The sequence below is a fragment of the Marmota monax genome, unplaced genomic scaffold (genome assembly GCF_021218885.2).
Source record: "Marmota monax isolate L192 unplaced genomic scaffold, Marmota_monax_Labrador192_F-V1.1 WCK01_AAM20220418_F8-fsc00013, whole genome shotgun sequence".
In the NCBI taxonomy this organism is placed as follows: Eukaryota; Metazoa; Chordata; class Mammalia; order Rodentia; family Sciuridae; genus Marmota; species Marmota monax.
In genome coordinates, this window is record NW_026692202.1 from 1,458,515 (window position 1) to 1,477,607 (window position 19,093).

The window sequence follows — 19,093 nt, forward strand, 5'->3', positions numbered from 1 at the left end:
GCTCAGAAAACACTTATTGGACCCTTTATTTGCCAAGACTTATGTGGTCTATAAATGCTATCTTTACATATCCTGGACAAAAGTATTTTTTAAATAATGCCAAAATTTTAAAATGATTTGGATTAAAAAGTCACAAAACACAAAAGCAGGAAGCCATCTTGGACATAAGATATAAAAATATTTTATTTTTTACATCTCAAGAATTTTGAATGGATGATCCTTTGGAAAGGAACATTACTGACAAATTTCCAATCCCTTAACAACATTTTTGTGTGTGTATGTATGTGGTACTGGGGATTGAACCTAGTGATGTTTTACTCCTAAGCTACATCCCCAACCCTTTTTATATTTTTATTTTGAGACAAGTTCTCACTAAGTTACCCAGGTTAGCCATGAACTTGTGATCCTCCTGCCTCAGACTCCTGAGTAGCTAGGATTACAGGTTTGCAAAACCATGCCTAGCTCCTTAAAAATTTTTTTTTAAAAACCTGCACCAAACTCTGTGACAGCCAGAGCTCCTGCTGGTCTAACCTCCAGATGGCCTCCAGCTCCATGTCAGAGCCTCACAGGAGACTAAGCTTCCAGTTTCAATATTACCAAGTGGTCCTGTCCTTCTTACCTGTAACTTTAGCATAAGTATTTGTCTATGAAAGAGAAGCCATATGGCAGCAAGCGCTTCTAGTGCTCTAACCAGGAATAATTAAGTTAAATTTCCTAAAGTCATTTACATAACATGATATGACTCACTGTCCAATAAGTTAATTAACACATCTTTGAAAAATCCAGTGTGAACATCATGTCAGATAATTTGGAAAAATCATCTACTATGTATGATGCATCCTCTCAAAATACTTGGTTTTCTCAAATGTACTACGAGAACATAGACATAGACATTAGAGTTTTCCCACCAAGAATTTGCTTACTTCAATAATGATGGCATTCTGCAACAATATTTTTTATTTCCTCTTATTTGCATCTGGTTTACAAAGCAGACTCCCAAAATTAGTTTTATGATTTTAGAGATACATTTTAGAGACAGTTAGAAAAAGGTTAATAATATAATCAGCAGAACATAGAAGAAAGAGTAAATCACTTTGGGATCCAACAGAACCGGATTGGAATCCATTTACTGGTTATGTGAACCTGCCATTTGCTTCTTGAACTTGGTCAGCTACAATAAGGAAAGAAGAAACTCATTTTATAAGGATGCTGACATAAATATATTTCCTGTTATGAAAGCTCCATAAATCCTAGCTCCCTTCCCTGTACACAGTGCATATTCCTCATTTATAAAATTTGGTTCCCATTTGTTTGTTTGTTTTGAAGTGCTGGGGACTGAACCCAGTTCCTCACACATACTAGCCAAGTGCTCTACCACTGAACTACATTTCTAATCACCCAAAGTCTCAGTAGATATGGTTAACCTGATTTTTTTTTTTTTTTTTTTTTTGGTGGCAGGGACAGGGCGGGTTCCCAGTTAATTTGAACTCTTCCTAAAAGTCAAGGTTATAGCCTCTGATACAATCTAGCTGGAATTAAATCTCAGATTCTTTTTTTTTTTTTTTCCTTTTGGTACTGGGGATTGAGCCCAGGGGTTACGTCCCCAGTTCTTTTCATTTTTTAGTTTGAGACAAGATCTTGCTTAGGGCTGCGCCAAGTTGCTGAGGCTGACCTTAAACTTGAGATCTTCCTGTCCCAGCCTTCTAAGTCACTGGAATTACAGGTGTGTGCTACCACACTCAGACCGAAGACACAGATGCTTCAGGGGTCTGTTCTGAAGGAGGTAACACTTATTTGTCTGCATAAATTGTGCTATATTTGTTCAATACATAGTTGCTTTACCTTTTAGTCTCCCCAGTTTGTTGCAAAATAATCATAAGAATGTGACTTAGGCCATGAAACTAAATAGTAACAAAAAAGCAAATATAATAGGGGAAAATAAGTGCATTATACATAATTAGGAAAGACAAAATACATAAGGATAACCTCAATACCGAAGGTTGATATGAGGTTTCCTTATCTCAATGTGTCTATTTTCTATAGGTACCTTGAAACTGAAATAAAGATCAAGAAGTTGGCCAAATAATAATGACACAGATCAAATAAATGGCCCCTTTTACAGACCCTCTATCCCTGTTATAAACATTTTGGGTACTAAATACAAGAGCTTATTACAAATGGAAATAATAGTCTGGAAATCTAATTTTTCCCCCAAAGAGAGTAACCAAATTATCTCTGGCAGCAAGATAAAGTGCTATAACTTCTCCTTGATAGAAGGCACCATTTTCCTAGTATAAAATTAGTAATAGTTGTATAATAAAAATTTAGTTCCATTTTCCTCCTGTCCCACCCCTTTTTTCTTATACTGGGGTTTGAACCCAGGGATACTCTCCAAGCTACATCTCCAATTCCTTTTTATTTTGTGATAGGATCTCACCAAGTTGCTGAGGCCGGCCTCAAACTTCCAATCCTCCTGCCTCAGTCTCCCAAGCCACTGTGCGAGGTTACTATCGACCTTTAAAAATTGTTTATCTCATTTAAACACACATCTTACTGGACTGTTTAGAAAATAAAGAACTACAAGTAAAGCATTTTTAATTCTTCAAGAGAAAACTACTACATGAGTCCAGAATTCTTTCTTTCTTTCTTTTGCAGTGGTGGGTATTGAAGCCATGGTCTCACGAACACCAGGCAAACACTACCACTGAGATACATCTTCAGCCTAGCAATTTCTTTCATGCTGGGTTCTGTAAAACATTCTTCCATTTGTGGAGCAAAATGACTTTTATGAAGAAAATCAGTTTTAAAAAAACCTTTTTCTTATAAAATTCAAATAATTTTAGAACGCACAGAATGGTGCACGTTTAAATCTTTGCCTGAGAACCTTACCTCCCTCAGGCTTTGTTTCATGACGCTAACTGGGGACTTGAGCATAATCAAGGACACCGGAGAAGCCCGAGTTTATGATTTGTTCCAGCTGATGAAACTGCAAGAGTTCACTGAAAACAGACTGTTCTCACAGAGCAACCCAGTCCAGGAAGACGCGATTCACACACCGTGTAAGGGATCCAGGTGGCCAAGGCTCACCCGACATTATGGACGTTGGTCATTTTCTGTCCTTGACTCTTCAGAGCCCCACAGAGGGGGCAGGGTCTCTCTTAGCCCTGGAAGGGGGCAGTGACATCCCACATCAGAAAGCTTCTCAAGATATAACAACTTGTAAAGTAACTCACACATGAATACATGCATGTTCTCAAAATCATGCCTGATGCAAGAACTCTTGGAAGGCAGAGAGCAAATATCAAAAATTCTCCCAAGCCCTGGACCTTTGAGACATGGCTGCTCTGAGTGCATTTCTGTTACTACAATTTTATCCACAGGTCCTCCAGACTACTTTGTCACTCACAGTGTGTGACCTGCTGCTGTAATGTTACCATGCACTTCAGATATGAAGAAAAAACTGCTTTGACTTCTCATTCTTCTTTTTCTAACCCTGGATCACCCTGCCCCAAGGTATATATGAGTTCCAAAGTCCCTTTCATTTTAAAACATATTACATTTTGTTTCACATGTCAAATATTAGAAGCTTGGTTCATGTAGAATACTGAAAATGGCTCAAAATTCTCTGTGCTGTTGGAGGTCAGCATAGTAGCTGCCCTAGGGAGGCAGTGGCCAAGAGGTGGGCATTCCTGACCCCACAAAGATCTCTTTGAGATTCTGATGATGTCACTTTTTCTTTTTGAACACTGCTAAGTTTAGTTTGTGCAAATGTATCAAGTTGCACTCTGTGTGATCCGTGTCTTTTCTGTATGGCAATAAAAAATTGCATAAAAATATTTGGGACTATAAATAAATGTGCTTTGTAAGGTTAGGAAACTGAAGGAGAATGCTGTTTTGACAATAATAATGTTAGGAGACAAATTTTCCTATTTATTCACGTTTACATTTCTTTTGACTTATTAAGTTCAAAGTTAAAGAGCAGTTGTTGTTTTTCTTTTTTTGGTACTGGGGGTCAAACCCAGGGGTACTTCACCATGAGCTACATTCCCATCTTTTTTACTTTTTATTTTGAGCAGAGTCTTGCTAAGTTGTTGAGGCTGGCCTCAAATTCACAATCTTTCTTCCTAAGTCTCCCAAGACACTGGAATTACAGGTGTGAACCACTGTGCCTGGCTGAGAGTAATCTGTGTATACAAATTTGAATGCCAGTTAATAGAGTAGCAGAATATAAATAGGAATAACTACCACCTAACTGCCCTATGTCTCAGGACTGTTGTGAGATGGCAGGGAGCAGCTAAGAAAGAAAAAAGATGTACCCCACGTACCTACACAGCAGGTAGATGTAAACATTCACGGAAGGCTACAAATTACAGTGCTTTTCTTCTGTCTTACAAGGTCACAGGTGCCAAAGGGAACCCTGTGAGCCAATCAGGCCAGCAGCCAAGGCCTGAGCAACCAGGAAGCAGGAATACCAGCTTTTCGATGATTCTCAGAAGCCCTGGGCATTCCTGAGTGTGGGCAGCCCAGGGTCTGCTGGAGGAGATGGGAGGATAGGCAGGGGAGCAACAGAAAGAAGGTAAATATCTGGGAACAAAGAGTTTGGGTTGTTTGGTTAATGCAGGAGCTGGAATGGGCTATTTCTGGGTTTCTCTTTCCTGACTAATTGTTGGTTGAGGAATTATTAAAAGGCAAAGTCATCTAAGAAAGTGTCCTAGATCCAAAAAGTGATTGGTTAGGTCTTCACAAACTCTTTCAGCAAATGTGACCTTTAACTATGAGATGCTCCCCTCCCTTCTGCCCTCCTCCTTCTCCTTCTTTCTTTTGTGTCTCTGTCTCTCTCCAGTTGTCTCCTTTTCTCCACTCCTCCTTCCTCCACTCCAATTCCTCCTTATTCCCTGCCTTTGTCAATTCAGTGGGTACCAGAGTCAAAGGGTTCTTTAAAAGTGTAGTGAAAAGGGGGAAGGCAGAAGGGCAGATAGCAGAGGCCATATTCAGAATACTTTCATTGAGAACCTCAGATTTTCATTACTGAAATGAAATATACGGGGCTAGGGATATACCCCAGTGGTAAAGCATTTACCTATCAGGCAAGAGGCCCTAGGTTCAATCCCCCAAACAGAAAAAAAAAATAAATTAAAATGAATAATATACTTAGTTGGGCGCGGTGGCGGTGGTGCACGCCTATAATCCCTCTGGCTCGGGAGGCTGTGACAGGAGGATCAAAACCAGCCTCAGCAACTGTGAGGTGCTAAGCAACTCAGTGAGACTCGTCTCTAAATAAAATACAAAATAGGGCTGGGGATGTGGCTCAGCGGTTGAGTGCCCCTGAGTTCAGTCCCCAGTACCCCTGACACAAAAAAGAAATATACATAAGATCCTTAAGTAATCTACTGAAACAAAAGAATTTCAAACTACAGCAGTTATTTTACTTAACATAGTTGTTTGTTTTTTGTTTTTTGGGTTTTTTTTGTACCAGGGACTGAACCCAGGGTCACTTAACTACTGAGCCACATCCCCAGTCCTTTTTATATTTTATTTAGAGACAGGGTCTTACTAAGTTGCTTGGGGCCTCACTAAGTTGCTGGCTTTGAACTTGTGATCCTCCTGTCTCAGTCTCCTAAGCCACTGGGATTACATGAGTGTGCTACCACACCTGGTGTTAACATAGAATTTTTTAGACTACTTTTTCTTTGAACACAGCACCCAATCATTCTGCAGTAAAGAAATTTGTTTCTGGGCCGGGGATGTGGCTCAAGTGGTAGCGCGCTCGCCTGGCATGCGTGCGGCCCGGGTTCGATCCTCAGCACCACATATAAACAAAGATGTTATGTCCGCTGAAAACTAAAAAATAAATATTAAAATATTCAAAAAAAAAAAAAGAAATTTATTTCTTATGCCAATACTGTCTAACACCTAATCCTGCAATCTAAGAATTACACAGGTTTGACAAGGACCACATGAACTCTAGAAATACAGATGTTTAGGAAAGAGTAGGCCCAAATTGAGTGAGTTCCCCAAATCAACAGTAATATGCCACAGCTTCCTCAAAACCCAAGTGGTTTCCAAGGTTGCAGATGCAAAAAGCCATATATCAACAACAGCTGGCAAATTACTTCTTGCATATTAGTTTATTCTTAATATTTTGGGGATCTTATTTTTATCATTTGCAATATAAGAACAAGTGCAATTTTCCTCAGAGGCATTCTGATAAGTATTTTAAAAATATAAGATCCATTTTGAGACAAGTGGGGTCATTTGACTATACATTACTAAGGATATTACTAAGAAATGCTGATTATCTGAACTGTGATAATACTATTGTGGTTATGCAGGAAACTGTCCTTGTTCATATGAGATGCACACTCATCAATCTTCATAGATGAAGTATCATAATGTCAATAACTCCCAAATAGTTCATCAAAAACAAACACACACACATAAATACATGGTAATATAAGCTGAGAAGCAGCATGGCTAAGACACCATCTCCATGAACATTTAAGAAACTGGTAACAAGAAGTGCCTTTTCTAAAAAAAAAAAAATTCTTAGTTGTACATGGACACAATACCTTTATTTATTGATGTGGTGCTGAGGATCGAACCCAGTGCGCCACACATGTGAGGCAAGCACTCTACCACTGTGCCACAACCCCAAGCCCGAGAAGTACTTTTTTTAAATTTTAATTTTTGTGGTCCTAGGGATAGAGCCAAGGGGTACTTCGCCAATTTACTACATCCCCAGCCCATTTTAGTTTTTATTTTGAGGCAGGGTCTCAATAAATTTCCCAGGCCTGCTTTGAACATGCGATCCTCCTGCCTCAACCTCCTGAGTAGTTGGGATAACAGGTATGCGCCACCACGCCTGGCACAAGTACTTTTGATAGCAGAGGACTAAGGGGAGTGTGGCTAGAATAAGGAGGGCTGGCTGAGATTTTCGGTAACTCTTTCCTCTTTGCAGTTCTATGCAATTAGGCTCCTGAACCCAGGAGAAGATGGGAAGTTTATTCTTCAGAGAGGGTAAAACAGAATATCTCTAATTGGGGGTCAATAAGTAAGGTTACCTTATAATAACTGTCTTTATTGTTGAGTGTCAGGGTAGTTATTATAAACATGACTATTCGTTGAATATTCACATACTGAATGCCAGGTACTCCTGCTTTCTTTCCTCACATGGCTCCTGAAAGCTAGCACCTAGACTTTGTCCCCCAAGAAAGAGCTGGGAAGCACCTCTTCTACAGGAAATCTGAAATCGATAAGGGAAGGCCTAGGATAAGCCATTGGGGGTGCTGGCAACAACTCTGCCAGGCCAGATCCCCTAACTGCAAGTGTGTGGTACAGATCACTGATAGGTTGGCCAACCCCATCCACATGCCAACAAGCAGCATGAGGCATCAAAAGTGTGCTCACAGTATGCAAAAAGAGACCAAAACATAGAAATGCTACAGAGGCTATGCAGGGAGAAGAAAACTGAGTTTAAAAATATGAAAACAATCACTAATATATTCAGATAAGATGCTGCAACCATGAAACAAGAACAGAATACTACACAAAAATACAATTTAGAGGGAAAAGAAAACTTTGAAATATTAAATATAGGATAACAGAAATGAAAAGAACTCAAGAAAGGGATAAGAACCTCAATTCTTCAATAAGTAGTACAACAAAAGAGAAAATAAGAAAATGAAAAGACTGGTCCAACAGATCCTACATCTGAATAAATCCTAGACAGATTTGATCAGTGCATACTATATGCATGTACACTGAATTCCATTAGTATGTACAATAAATATGTTGATAAAAAAACTTTTAAGTGGGAAAGATATAATCAAAACTATTCAAGGATACTTCCCAGAACTAAAGGACATGAAATTTCATGTTAAAAGGGCATTTCAAGTACCAGCATAATAGATGAAAAGAAGCCACCAAAGGGCCATTATGAAATTTCAGAACACTAGAAGCAAAGAGAAAAAATCCTTCGAATTTCAGAGAGGTCAAACAGGAATCAAGGTCTCAATTTATTTCCTGGGCACACTTTCTAAAGAAGCTATAGGAAGAAGGCTTCACTAAAATCGAGTGAATAAAAAAGAGAAAGTCATGGGTCCAGAAACAGGTAAAAGCCCACATAGAGGGAGGAGCTGCCTCCTAGGATAAAAGCGAATGGTGCTTGAAGAAATCTGTGCACAGGGCACTCAGGGAAGTGGCTGGCAAGGACATTTGAAGAGCTCCCTAATGAGGTGCACTGATAGGACACCTCATGTGCCTGATCATACAAAGGCAATTTAGATTTGTGAGGCAGAGTTTGGGGTTGAAACAGTAAAACTGAGAGGCAAGGCATTATTAACATCAGAGAAGACAAGCAGTGGTGCATGCAAGGCAAAGTTGTCATCATTGGTCACCACTAATCTGAGGCCCAGCTATGAACAGGGTTTACACAATCACAATCCAAGAAAACTAACTTTGATTAGAATATAATCGAAGTTATGAGACAGCTGTATCGGGAGCAGCAGTGAGAACAGAAAGCGTGCGACATGCTATGATTGGAGGTAAAGGGACAGACCTGAATTTTCATTGTCCTTAGTGAGAAGTCATTAGCTGATTCCTCAAGCTTCCTGAGTCAGACAGCAACAAGGCAATGTGTGTGTTTAGAAACATGGATATAAATACCAAAAGAATGTGTTACAGGGAGGTCTGGGGAAGGAATAATGAGGAGTAAGAGAATAGGAGACCACTATGTTTTTGCTGCTGCTGTTGTTTTTAGTAACAAATCTTTGTCTCTCTCTGAATATATAAAGAGCATGCATAATTTTTAAACATGAATTTCATATACAATTTTTATTTAAAAACTGTTAAAAAGAACACAATATCTATAACTATTTTTAGGGAAACAAAAATATAAAACATGTTTGCTGAAATTACTATACATTTAAAATGTTCTTCATTATCAAACTATAGATAAATTATAGAAGAGTTTCATTGGGTATTGATCATTATGTTTGGAAAAATATAAAGGAATTTGCTTTCACATTAGATTAGTATACATTTAGGTCTCTGTGATAATTTCCTTAGCACAAGTAAGTGACGATTCCAAGTGTTTTTGGCCAAGTAAGTACTCACCAGTTCTAGTGGACTGAGACGAGTGCCAGATATAAGCCTGGAGTCAGATAACTCAAAACTGGACGCATGGAGGCTAACATAAGAGATGGTGGAGAGTTTTAGTCTATAGATAATTATTGCTTCTATTTTTAGTATTTGTTAGTTAAGTCTAGCTGAAAAACAAGTAAAAGCAGTCAATGCATAAACATGAGAAAAAGACATTTAAAAAATGTCACAGTACTTAAAACATTTTATTAGCAAGTCTTTTGCTACTTTCAGGAGGATTAAGTAACAAAAAGAATAAATGTATGTAGTGATTTTAAAAAAGCTTTGTTCATATCACTTTTTAAAGTTGGTAGGACAATCACTAGGAACCACTCCATTCCAAAGTAACTTCCTGAATCCAAAGTCTACAATTACCTTTAAGATCTTGAACAAAAGTCAAACTTTAAAAAATAACTACTTTGAAAATCAGTTAGCATAACCCAGCATATGCAGAAGCTAAAAGAAGAAAAGTCATATGATCATGTCCATAGATGCAGAAAAGCATGTGACAAAACCTAACCCCACTTAGGATAAAATCTCTCAGTAAAAGTAGGTATAAAAGCAACTTCTTCAACTTGACAAAGAATATCTACCAAAACCTATAGCTAACATCTAACTGATGAAAAACTAGAAGCTTTCCCACTGAGATCAGGAACAAGGCAAAGATGTCCCCTTTCACCACTGTTTTTCAAGATCATACTGGAAGTCCTAGCTAGACAAGAAAAGGAAATGAAAGGCACATGCATAGGGAGTGAAGAAATAAAATTTTGTTTTTGCAGATGACAAGATCATCTATGTAGCAAATCCTAAAGAACTAACAAAAAAACTCCTGGAAAAAATAAGGGATGACAGCTTATTTAATGCACCTAACCTACCAGTATCACAGGTTAGCAACCCACTACACATTCTAGAGTATTCATGTCTACCTGTGGCTGATTGGGAGCTAAGACTCACTGTTGCTGCCCAGCATCACAGTGAGCATCCAACTGCATATGGTTAGCCCAGGAAAAGATCAAAATTCAAAGTCCAGTTGCTATGAATGCATGTCACTTTGCATTATTGTAGAGTGAAAAAAAAAATCTCAGGTAGAACCAACATAAATCAGGGCCTGTGCAATGCAGAAAGATAACATTTTCAACAGATGGTGCTGAGATAATTAGATATCTACACCTACACACACACACACACACACACACATACACTCACACACACACGAAACTAGACACAGACTTTATATCTGTCATGAAAATTAACTCAAATTCAATCATGGACTTAAATATGAGACACAAGACTATACAACTTCTAAAAGATAACAGGATAACAGGAGAATTTCTAGATGACCATGGATAAGATGACTTTTTTTTTTTTTTTTTTTGCAGTACTGGGGATTGAACTCAGGGCCTTACACATGCTAGGCAAATGCTCTACCACTGAGCTACAGCCCCATTCCAAGGTGAGGACTTATATTTATATAACACCAGTGGCATGATCCATGAAAAAAAGAACTACTCTAGTAATATTAAAAATGTCTGCTCTGCAAAAGATAGTCAAGTGAGTAAGAAGACAAGACACAGACTGGTAGAAAATATTTGTGAAAGACATATAGGATGAAAGATTGCTATCCAAAATACTCAAAGAATTATTGAAGCCTAACAGTAAATTAGAACAAGAAATACCACTATAACTCTATTAAAATGGCCAAAATCCATTGACAACACCAAATGCTGGTGAGGGGATATGGAGGAACAGAAACTCTCATTCATTGCTGATAGAAAATCAACATGGTATAGTCACTATGGAAGACAGTTTGGCAGTTTCTCCCAGAATCCAACATATTCTTACCATATGATCCAGCAACTGTGCTCCTTAGTATTTACCCAAAGGAACTGAAAACTTATGTCCACATAAAAACTTGCACCTGGATGTTTATAGCAGCTTTATTTGTAATTGCCAAAACACTGAAGCAACTGAAATGTCCTTCAGTAGATGAATGGTAAACTGAGGTACTTCCAGACAATGGAATATGAGAAAGTATCAAGAAGGAAATTGCTATAATACCATGAAAAGCCATGAAAGAAATTTAAATGCCAATCAGTGAGTGAAAGAAGCCAGTTTGAAGAGGCTTTCTACTGTATGATTCCTATTATATGACATTCTGAAAAAGGCAAAACTATGGGTATAGTAAAACCATCAGTGGTTGGGGGAAGGGAGAGATAAATAAGCAGAGCACAACTAAGGGGAAATGTAATCTGGTGGCCTAAATAGCTGAGTGTACACAAAAATAAAATGTCATATACCTGAAGGAGGAAGGAGGCCTATTTTCTGGTGTTCTTGATGATGCAGGTCCAAATAGCTTCCTTTGGTCTTCCCGAGGTGTAAATGGTCTTTGGGTTCTAACTGTTCTTAATGCATTTCGTGCTTCACTTATGATTTCTGCACTGGTCTTCGGCTTGGATACCAAAGATGGATAAAATGGATCCAGTTTTCCTAACTTTTTATCATTTGAAGACAGCATCTTTTCTTTTAAAATACAATGTTCTTCAGATAGACACCACACCCTGCAAATATACAGTACAATAAACATCAAGTACTTTTATCCAGTACTTTAGAGAAAGCAGTGCTTACTACAAGCCCATCCATATATTAAATCATTCCTGTTTATTAGGTTTGAAAAAAATCACAAACAATTTCCAATTTAAAAATCCAAGCAAGTTGGGCATGGTATGCATGCCTATAATCCAAGTTACTCTGGAAGTTTGAGGCCAGCCTGGAGAATTTAGTGAGACGCTGTCTCAAAATAAAAATTAAAAAGGGCTGGAGATATAGCAGTGGGAGAGCATTTGCCTGGCATGTGCGAGATCCTGGGTTTAATCCACAGGGGGAAAAAAATCCAAGTGGTGTAGAGAGTAAAGACAAGAGACCAGCTCTCAAAAAATATGGGTTCCATATGAGTTTGAGATATAGCTCAATGTATGCCACCTGCCTACTGTTCAGGAGGCCCTGGTTTGGATCCCCAGCAACACACACACATATACACACACACACACACACACACAAAATGCTGTATAGTTGTGCCATCAATGGAAAGATGCAGGGAAGAGACAATCACCTCATGTTCTCCCCCTGCCCATCAATGTGGGGGATCAAACTCAGGCCCTCCCACATGTTAGGCAAGTGCTTTACCACTGAGCTACACACCCAGCTCTCATCTCGCATTTTTCAACCTACAAAAAAACAATGGGGTTCAGTTAAAAATTTTCACTAAAGTCCCCTTTTCATCCAAGTCGCTGTCAACATAAAATGCTAATAAAAGATTAAATATTAAACAGAGCCTTTATGTACTGGGGGCTTAATCCAGGGGTGCTTTACCAATGAACTACATCCCACTCCTTTTATAAAATTTTTATTTTGAGACAGGCTCTTGCTAAGTTGATGAGGCTAGCCTCAAACCAGCAATCCTCCTGCCCCAATCTCCCAAACTGCTGGGATTACAGGCATGCAGCACCATTCCCAGCCTATTGCTTTTGTAACAAATCTGAGAATAGTTTGGTCTCATATTTGTCCATAATATTTTTGAATGAACTGATTCAAATCACCTTCAATTTGAGATAGTTCCCCAGATGAACAAATACCAAATATCTATATCAAATGTTCCTTTCCCAGCTCATATTACTCAGGTAACAAAATGAAGTCACATACAAGGGCCATGAGATTGCAGATCCTTCTCAAATGCTGGGGTGTCTGTCCCATGAAGACTGGTCTGACTTTAAAATAGTACAGACTGTTCAAAATTTAATCCTAATTAGTATATGGTATTAGGTATTTATTTCTTTAAAAAATCTTTAACCCAAAAAAAGAATTTAGCAACCTCTAACCCTATTAAAATGTCACATCTCTACGGCACTTGCCTAGTGCAGCTCTAGAGTGACGGGCCACACTATTTACGTACTGTTCACATAATTTACGTAATTATTCACATATTTCAGCTGCTCAGTTTTAGAATGACTTCTGCAAAAAAGAAAATGTTTTTGTGACATATGCTCAAATAAACTAAAAAGATTCCATTTCTATAATCAGGACAAACAAGTGCTTCTTTAGACAAATGAAGAGTTACTATATTATGACTCTATATGTTAAGTTTTTACATGACAACAGACAACAATAACATTTGTTTAGTTCTACCCACGCCCCACCCCAAGAGTTTCTCAGGAAAAAACTGAGATGAAAACTACAAACAATATATCATTCTTTTCATATGAAAAGGCCAGGTGTTACTTGAAACAGTAAAAAGCTACTGGATAAGCAATACTTTTAAGAATTTTTGATATAGGATTTTGATTTAAGTAAGGTCTATAGAATTATATATGTAGACACAACTACAAAAAACTATGGCAGGCTAGTACATTTTATTTCTAACCTATCTGCCACACTGGCTCATCATTTAAAATATACATAAAACGTTTTAGATATGTCCTTGTACATTTACATATACTATTTTTGAATGCATAATATAAATTCAGCACCACAACATATAATTTAAATGGCCATGACAGGCTTTTTGGTTTGTTTTCACAAGATCTATTGCAGGGTTGGGGGTGTAGCTTAGAGGGAGGGCATGTGCTTAGCATGTCCACGGCCCTGGGTTTAATCCCCAGCAACAAACACAATAACAACAAACCCATTGCAGTAAGATCATACCATATACTAAGAAGTTTCTAAACAACTAAGAGCTTTCTTCCAGAGTCTAAATCAGATTTTCTATTCCTTTGGCCTCACATGGCACTAATAAGTCTAAACTGTCCAAAGGTAATCTGGCAAACCTAATAAAAATTAGAGAAAGCATTTTAGAGAGGAAAAATGTATGAGTCCTGGCCCAAGGCTCTCCCCCACTATCTTTTAGTTTGCATTGAAAAGGACAGTCTTTCATAGAGTAATAAAGCAGGAACATTTACTCAGGTCACATGAAGGATTCTGTAAATTATTTGGGCATACAGGAGTTAGACTGACCAAATGCTGGTGGAAAAATATGAACAATAGACTTGAAAATCTTTTTGTCTGTAAAAGTTTGCCACAAATTCTAGCACTTTATCCCTCTTCTTTCCTCTTCTTCCCAAATCTCACTTTCATTTACAATGATGTAAGATCTGCACAATCTTTCATTATTCTATTATTATAATATTATTATTAGCTCAAATCTGGAAATGTTTACTAATGCAAGTGAACTGGTTAGAAGTGGTGCTTTTTGAGGGGTTGGATTTTTTTTCTTTATGTTGGTTAAGTTACAAATTATTGTAGATGGCTTTTGCCAAGTTGAAAAATAATCACTCAGTTGGAAAGCTTGTCTACTTATATAGTAAAGCATTTTCAAACCATAGCACAATAGTACCACGAAATTTTAACTTTACAAAATTTTCCTGACGATGGAACAGATCCATTCCACTAAGATTAACCAACTGTTTCCCATGTACAAGTTCTTTACCTGGCTCTCTGGGGACGCAGAGAAGAATAAAGCATGGTATTCACTCTCAGCAATGCACTCTAATGCTAATTAAACATTTACTTTAAGGCCACACACTGTGCTAAGTACTCTTGAGCATAGCATCTCAATTAATCCCCATAACAATTCTTTTAGACAGAGTCTTAAGCAATAATAAAAGAAAAGCCATGGCATGAGTCCAGAGGTGATATTCAAACTACTACCCACTAGATGGGGTGGTAGGAGGCGGGGCATTTGGAAACCAAGGGCTACAATGATTTCCCCATCAACATAGACACACCCCAATATTTTTGCAAGAGCTGGTGGGTACAAGCTGAATTTTAGCCCTACTGGTACTCAAATGATTTCAATATATGAAAGAAATTGATTTGGCAATAAAAATAAAGATGAATTACCACATGATTATAAAGAAGGGAGAGATTTCCGATCTTGCAAAAGCATCTGGTAGAGGTAATACTTGAGTTAGGTTCTGAAAAATGGATTGAATTGGAGCAAGTGGCAGGGCTGGCATTGGGGCTGGAGTAGAGAAAGAAGTTCCAGCAAAGTCAATGAGTGAGGTGAGCACATGACGAACATCAAGAATACATGTTCAAGTATGGACAAGAGTGAACTGCAAAAACAATGACTGGAGCTGACCACAGAAAGCACTAAATGGCAGGTAAAAAAAATTTAAAGCTGGGCTGGGGTTGTAGCTCATTTGTAAGAGTGTCCACCTCGCATGAGTGAAGCACTAGGTTCGATCCTCAGCACCTACAGATACCAACAAAATAAAGGTTATATGTTCATTACAATTAAAATATATATTTTTTTAAAAAAAAGAAATTAAAGTTGATGACCAAATAAAATTTTTAAAGAGATAATGAGATCTGGCAAGGATAGGCAGGAAGGAAGGAAAGACTAGAAGTGGTGAAATCAGGCAATTCTTATATAAGTTATATAGACTTAGTTCTTACCTAACTCTACTCTTAGGGGGCACTTCCTCAAGGAACTTTTCATCCTCCTCACCTGAGTTTTCTGTCCCTCATCTCGACTCCACAAGGTCCTCAGCTGCTCTCTGTTGGTTTTTTGTTTGTGCTCCTGGGATGGAACCCAGGGCCTCACATCTGCTAGGCAAGGCCCCACTACTGACTACATTCCCAGCATTTCCAGTATCACAAACTTTTTTTTTTTTTTTTTGGTAGTACCAGGGACTGAACCCAGAGTCTCATGCATGCTAGGCAAGTACTCTGTCATTGAACTACATTCCCAGCCCAGAACTTTTTTTTAAACAAACTATTTCTTACTGCTTTTGGAGAAAGTTAAGAGTCATCATTTATAGAAGTTTACACCTAATTATAAAACTTTCCCTTTAGCTTTGCTAATAGCTACCTGAGTCAGAGCCTCCTTGCTAAATGAAATCAGGGGATCTATAATAGGGGAAAGGTTGGTCATCTGCACACTCTTTTTTCTTTTTTTGTACCGGGGATTGAATCTAAGGGTGCTTAACCACTGAGCCACATCCCCAGCCCTTTTTATATTTTATTTAGAAACAGGATCTGGCTGAGTTGGTTAGGGCCTCGCTAAGTTGCTGAGGCTAGCTTTGAACTTGAATCCTCCTGCCTCAACTTCCCAAGCCGCTGGGATTACAGGCATGCACAACCCCGCCTGTTGATCTGCACACTCTTTTCCCTGCAAATCAAATACTCCAGTCTCTTTTCCTGACTTTAAATTATTTTGGGGTTAATATGAGCATCCAAAGAGGCAACAGTAGAGCTTAGGTGTTGAAATAAGGGCTTAAATCCTCTAAAAATTCAGTGTTATGTGACTTTGGGCAAGGCCTTAAACATCTCTAAGGCTGCTTCCTCTTATGTAAAATATGGATAATAATTGTCTTACAGGATTGTTTTAAGAATTAAATTAAGTGATCTATGTCAAGTACTTTAGCAGGTGCCTGGCCTTTAAAAAACAACAATTTAACAACAATTGTCCCGATGCTAGGTGATAAAGGGATATAGAAAAAAATTCTCCCATAAATGTAAAACTACAAAAGAAATAGAATGACATTTGCTCAGCATTTTCATGTATTTTATAAGCTTTAAATTCTAAATGGAGGTGCTCTCCTTTATGAAAGCAGAGAACTGATATTATTTATTGAATATCAGCTATGCAAAATCAACTAATCAGAATCTTACAGATTCCCAAAATAGGATACAAATAAAGAGTGTAGCTTGCTTTTCTACCAAGTTAAAAAAAAAAAAAAAAGAATTCCTAAGTCTGGGTGGGACGGAAGACCTGCTGATACTCCATTGTAATGGATCATAAAAAGCATGAATTATTTTAATGGATGGTAAATACTGTTACATATACATGTTATCTATTTGTTAAGGCCCTGCCTGCAGCCTAGACTAGCCCAGGTACAATCTGTCTGACCTTAGCTAGGTCACCTGCTTAGACACAGCCCCTCCTTCTTCCACCCTGTCATTGGACAAATATTACTGAGCTTCTATTAAGTACCAGGCAATTGGTAAATGTTCCGTGTATAGAAATAGCTGCACCCGACCCCAGACAGCACGCTCATAGTTCTTCTCCCTCCATCAGAGGAGAGAAAGGCAGACGACTGCAGGAGGAATCCCCATTGAACCGGGGTTGGACGCCTCACCTCCCGCGCAGGCACCAGCTCCCCCATTTCGGGCAATGCCCGCTCCCCCATCGGCCCAAGCCAGGACACACTGCAGCAGCATCCTCATCCCGCCAGCCACCCCCCAGCACCATGGCTCTGCCGGGCGAGCCAATGTCTCCATAGTAACCGTACACAAACCACCTCCCGCCGCCGCGGGGGGCCGCCAGCCTGCAGAGCCAGGCCGCTGCTGGGCGAGCGGAGAGGGCCGGGGAATGAGCTAGGAGGAGGCAGAGGGAAGGTGGCTCTCGGCCTGACCCAAAGCACCTGTGATGAGCGCTGGAGACAGTGAGCCCGGCGGAGTTTAGCGCATCCTTGGCTTTGTACCGCAGCCACCGCCAGGTCGGAGCGGGCAGGTCGGGGCGGAGCGGGGCGGCCCTGGCGCCGCTCAGCCACTGGGCCTGCGCCGGTCCCGCCAACGCATGCGTAGAAATGCCGAGGCTCTGCCGCTGCAGGTGCGGGAGCGAGAGGGCTGGAGCGGAACGGCCCTGTAGGAGCTGGGCTCCCACCTGGAGCGCATCGTGGGGAGGAGACTTCTTTTAAGTTAGCAATTTACTGAACCACATTTATCGAGCCCCTGCCAGATCTCCCCGCCTCTGTTAAATAACTAGGTAGGCAGCTTCGTGTTTAGGGTAAGAGGATTTACTGGTTCCGATTGCGGCTTTATGTGTCCTGGAACCAGCTCCTTAACCTCTCAGTTTCCTCCTCTGATCGGGCTGTTAGACAGATTGGATGAATAAATAGATATAAAGTGGGATGCACACGGCAATTAATGAACATTAAACTTGGCTATCGTCCGGGTTTACAAAGGGTATTCACATATCTCTCTTTTGAGAGTCTTTGAGACTCTTGAGCTGGTAGCCTGGTGACCCCATTCATAGAAGAGGAACTGGGGGCCCCAGGCCTGGCGAGTGGCAGAGTGAGATTTGAGCCTAGGTTCCCCGTGGCGAGTCATTTTTTGCCCCTTTTTGCCCCCTACTGCATCAACACAGTTGAATAGTAAAAAGAACCCCATTTGTTTAAATTCTGTTCTCTCCTATTAGATCATTCAGTAACACTTTACAGTGTTAAGTACAAGTGAGACCATAATCACTTTCCATTCAGGTTTGCACCACATTTTATAAATATAGGGACTTTTCAGCTGAAGTGTTGTTGTCAACATTGGGAAAAATACGCCACATGCCTTAGTGCTAAGTACCTTGTAAAGAATAATTAAATTGAAAACATATTTGAACACATACTACGTGCTTGGTGAGAAATTATTCTAACCTGAACTAAAGGAATGTAAATACTCTTCAAGTGTCCATTAAGATTTCTCACATAACAGACAATAAATATGTCCTTGTTGATTCATTTTAGCACCTGAAACAAAATATTTGTGTTCTTCAAGGTTGAAATCTTTTCTATTGACTCAGCATAAATTATCATATCAAGTCCCATTTACTGCTCACTGGACTTCCTTGTGCAAAGGAAGCTTTACCTGTTTTATATAAAACCATAACTAGTTTTAAACGCACAACTTGTGTGATAAAATGAAATTTTATTTTGGTCTCTCATTATCATTTTAGAATGTATTCTATGCTGTTTATCTTCTGTGCCTGAATAGAAAGTTAGCAGAGACCTTGAATTTTCTGCGCATTCTTAGATTAAGGGCAGTCTGATCTTAAGTTTCAACCTCAGCTTTGTTTCAGATTATGTTGGGTGCAAGACATAAATGTATCAAACTTCAGATGAAATTGTCTTCATGGCCCTATCCCCATCCCAGGCTTAAGGTCTATTGTTGGCCTTCTCGGAACAGATGC

General features: G+C 39.2%; 1 protein-coding gene and 1 long non-coding RNA gene across 7 annotated transcripts in view; both read right to left on the reverse strand.

The window, feature by feature from the left end:
- Positions 1-17,711, reverse strand: part of Armc2 (armadillo repeat containing 2) — a 102,997-nt gene extending 85,286 nt beyond the window's left edge. Inside the window, exons 1-4 of one of the 6 annotated variants that reach the window (XM_046430325.2) lie at positions 17,559-17,706; positions 13,088-13,146; positions 11,436-11,696; positions 9,115-9,187 (exon numbers count right to left, since the gene is read on the reverse strand). In XM_046430325.2, the coding sequence (XP_046286281.1) occupies positions 9,115-9,187; positions 11,436-11,653 (291 nt within the window). In that variant the 5' untranslated portion in view covers positions 11,654-11,696; positions 13,088-13,146; positions 17,559-17,706. Of the gene's footprint in view, positions 1-9,114; positions 9,188-11,435; positions 11,697-13,087; positions 13,147-17,558 lie in introns of those variants that run through there. The other 5 variants (XM_046430340.2, XM_046430333.2, XM_046430358.2 and 2 more) reach the window with 5 other exon arrangements.
- LOC124083628 (uncharacterized) lies at positions 159-9,108 on the reverse strand. The gene is made up of 2 exons (XR_009225713.1): positions 2,890-9,108; positions 159-1,171 (listed from the first exon to the last, which is right to left on the reverse strand). It is a non-coding gene; the product is annotated as an uncharacterized LOC124083628 (long non-coding RNA).
- Positions 17,712-19,093: the final 1,382 nt, after the last annotated feature.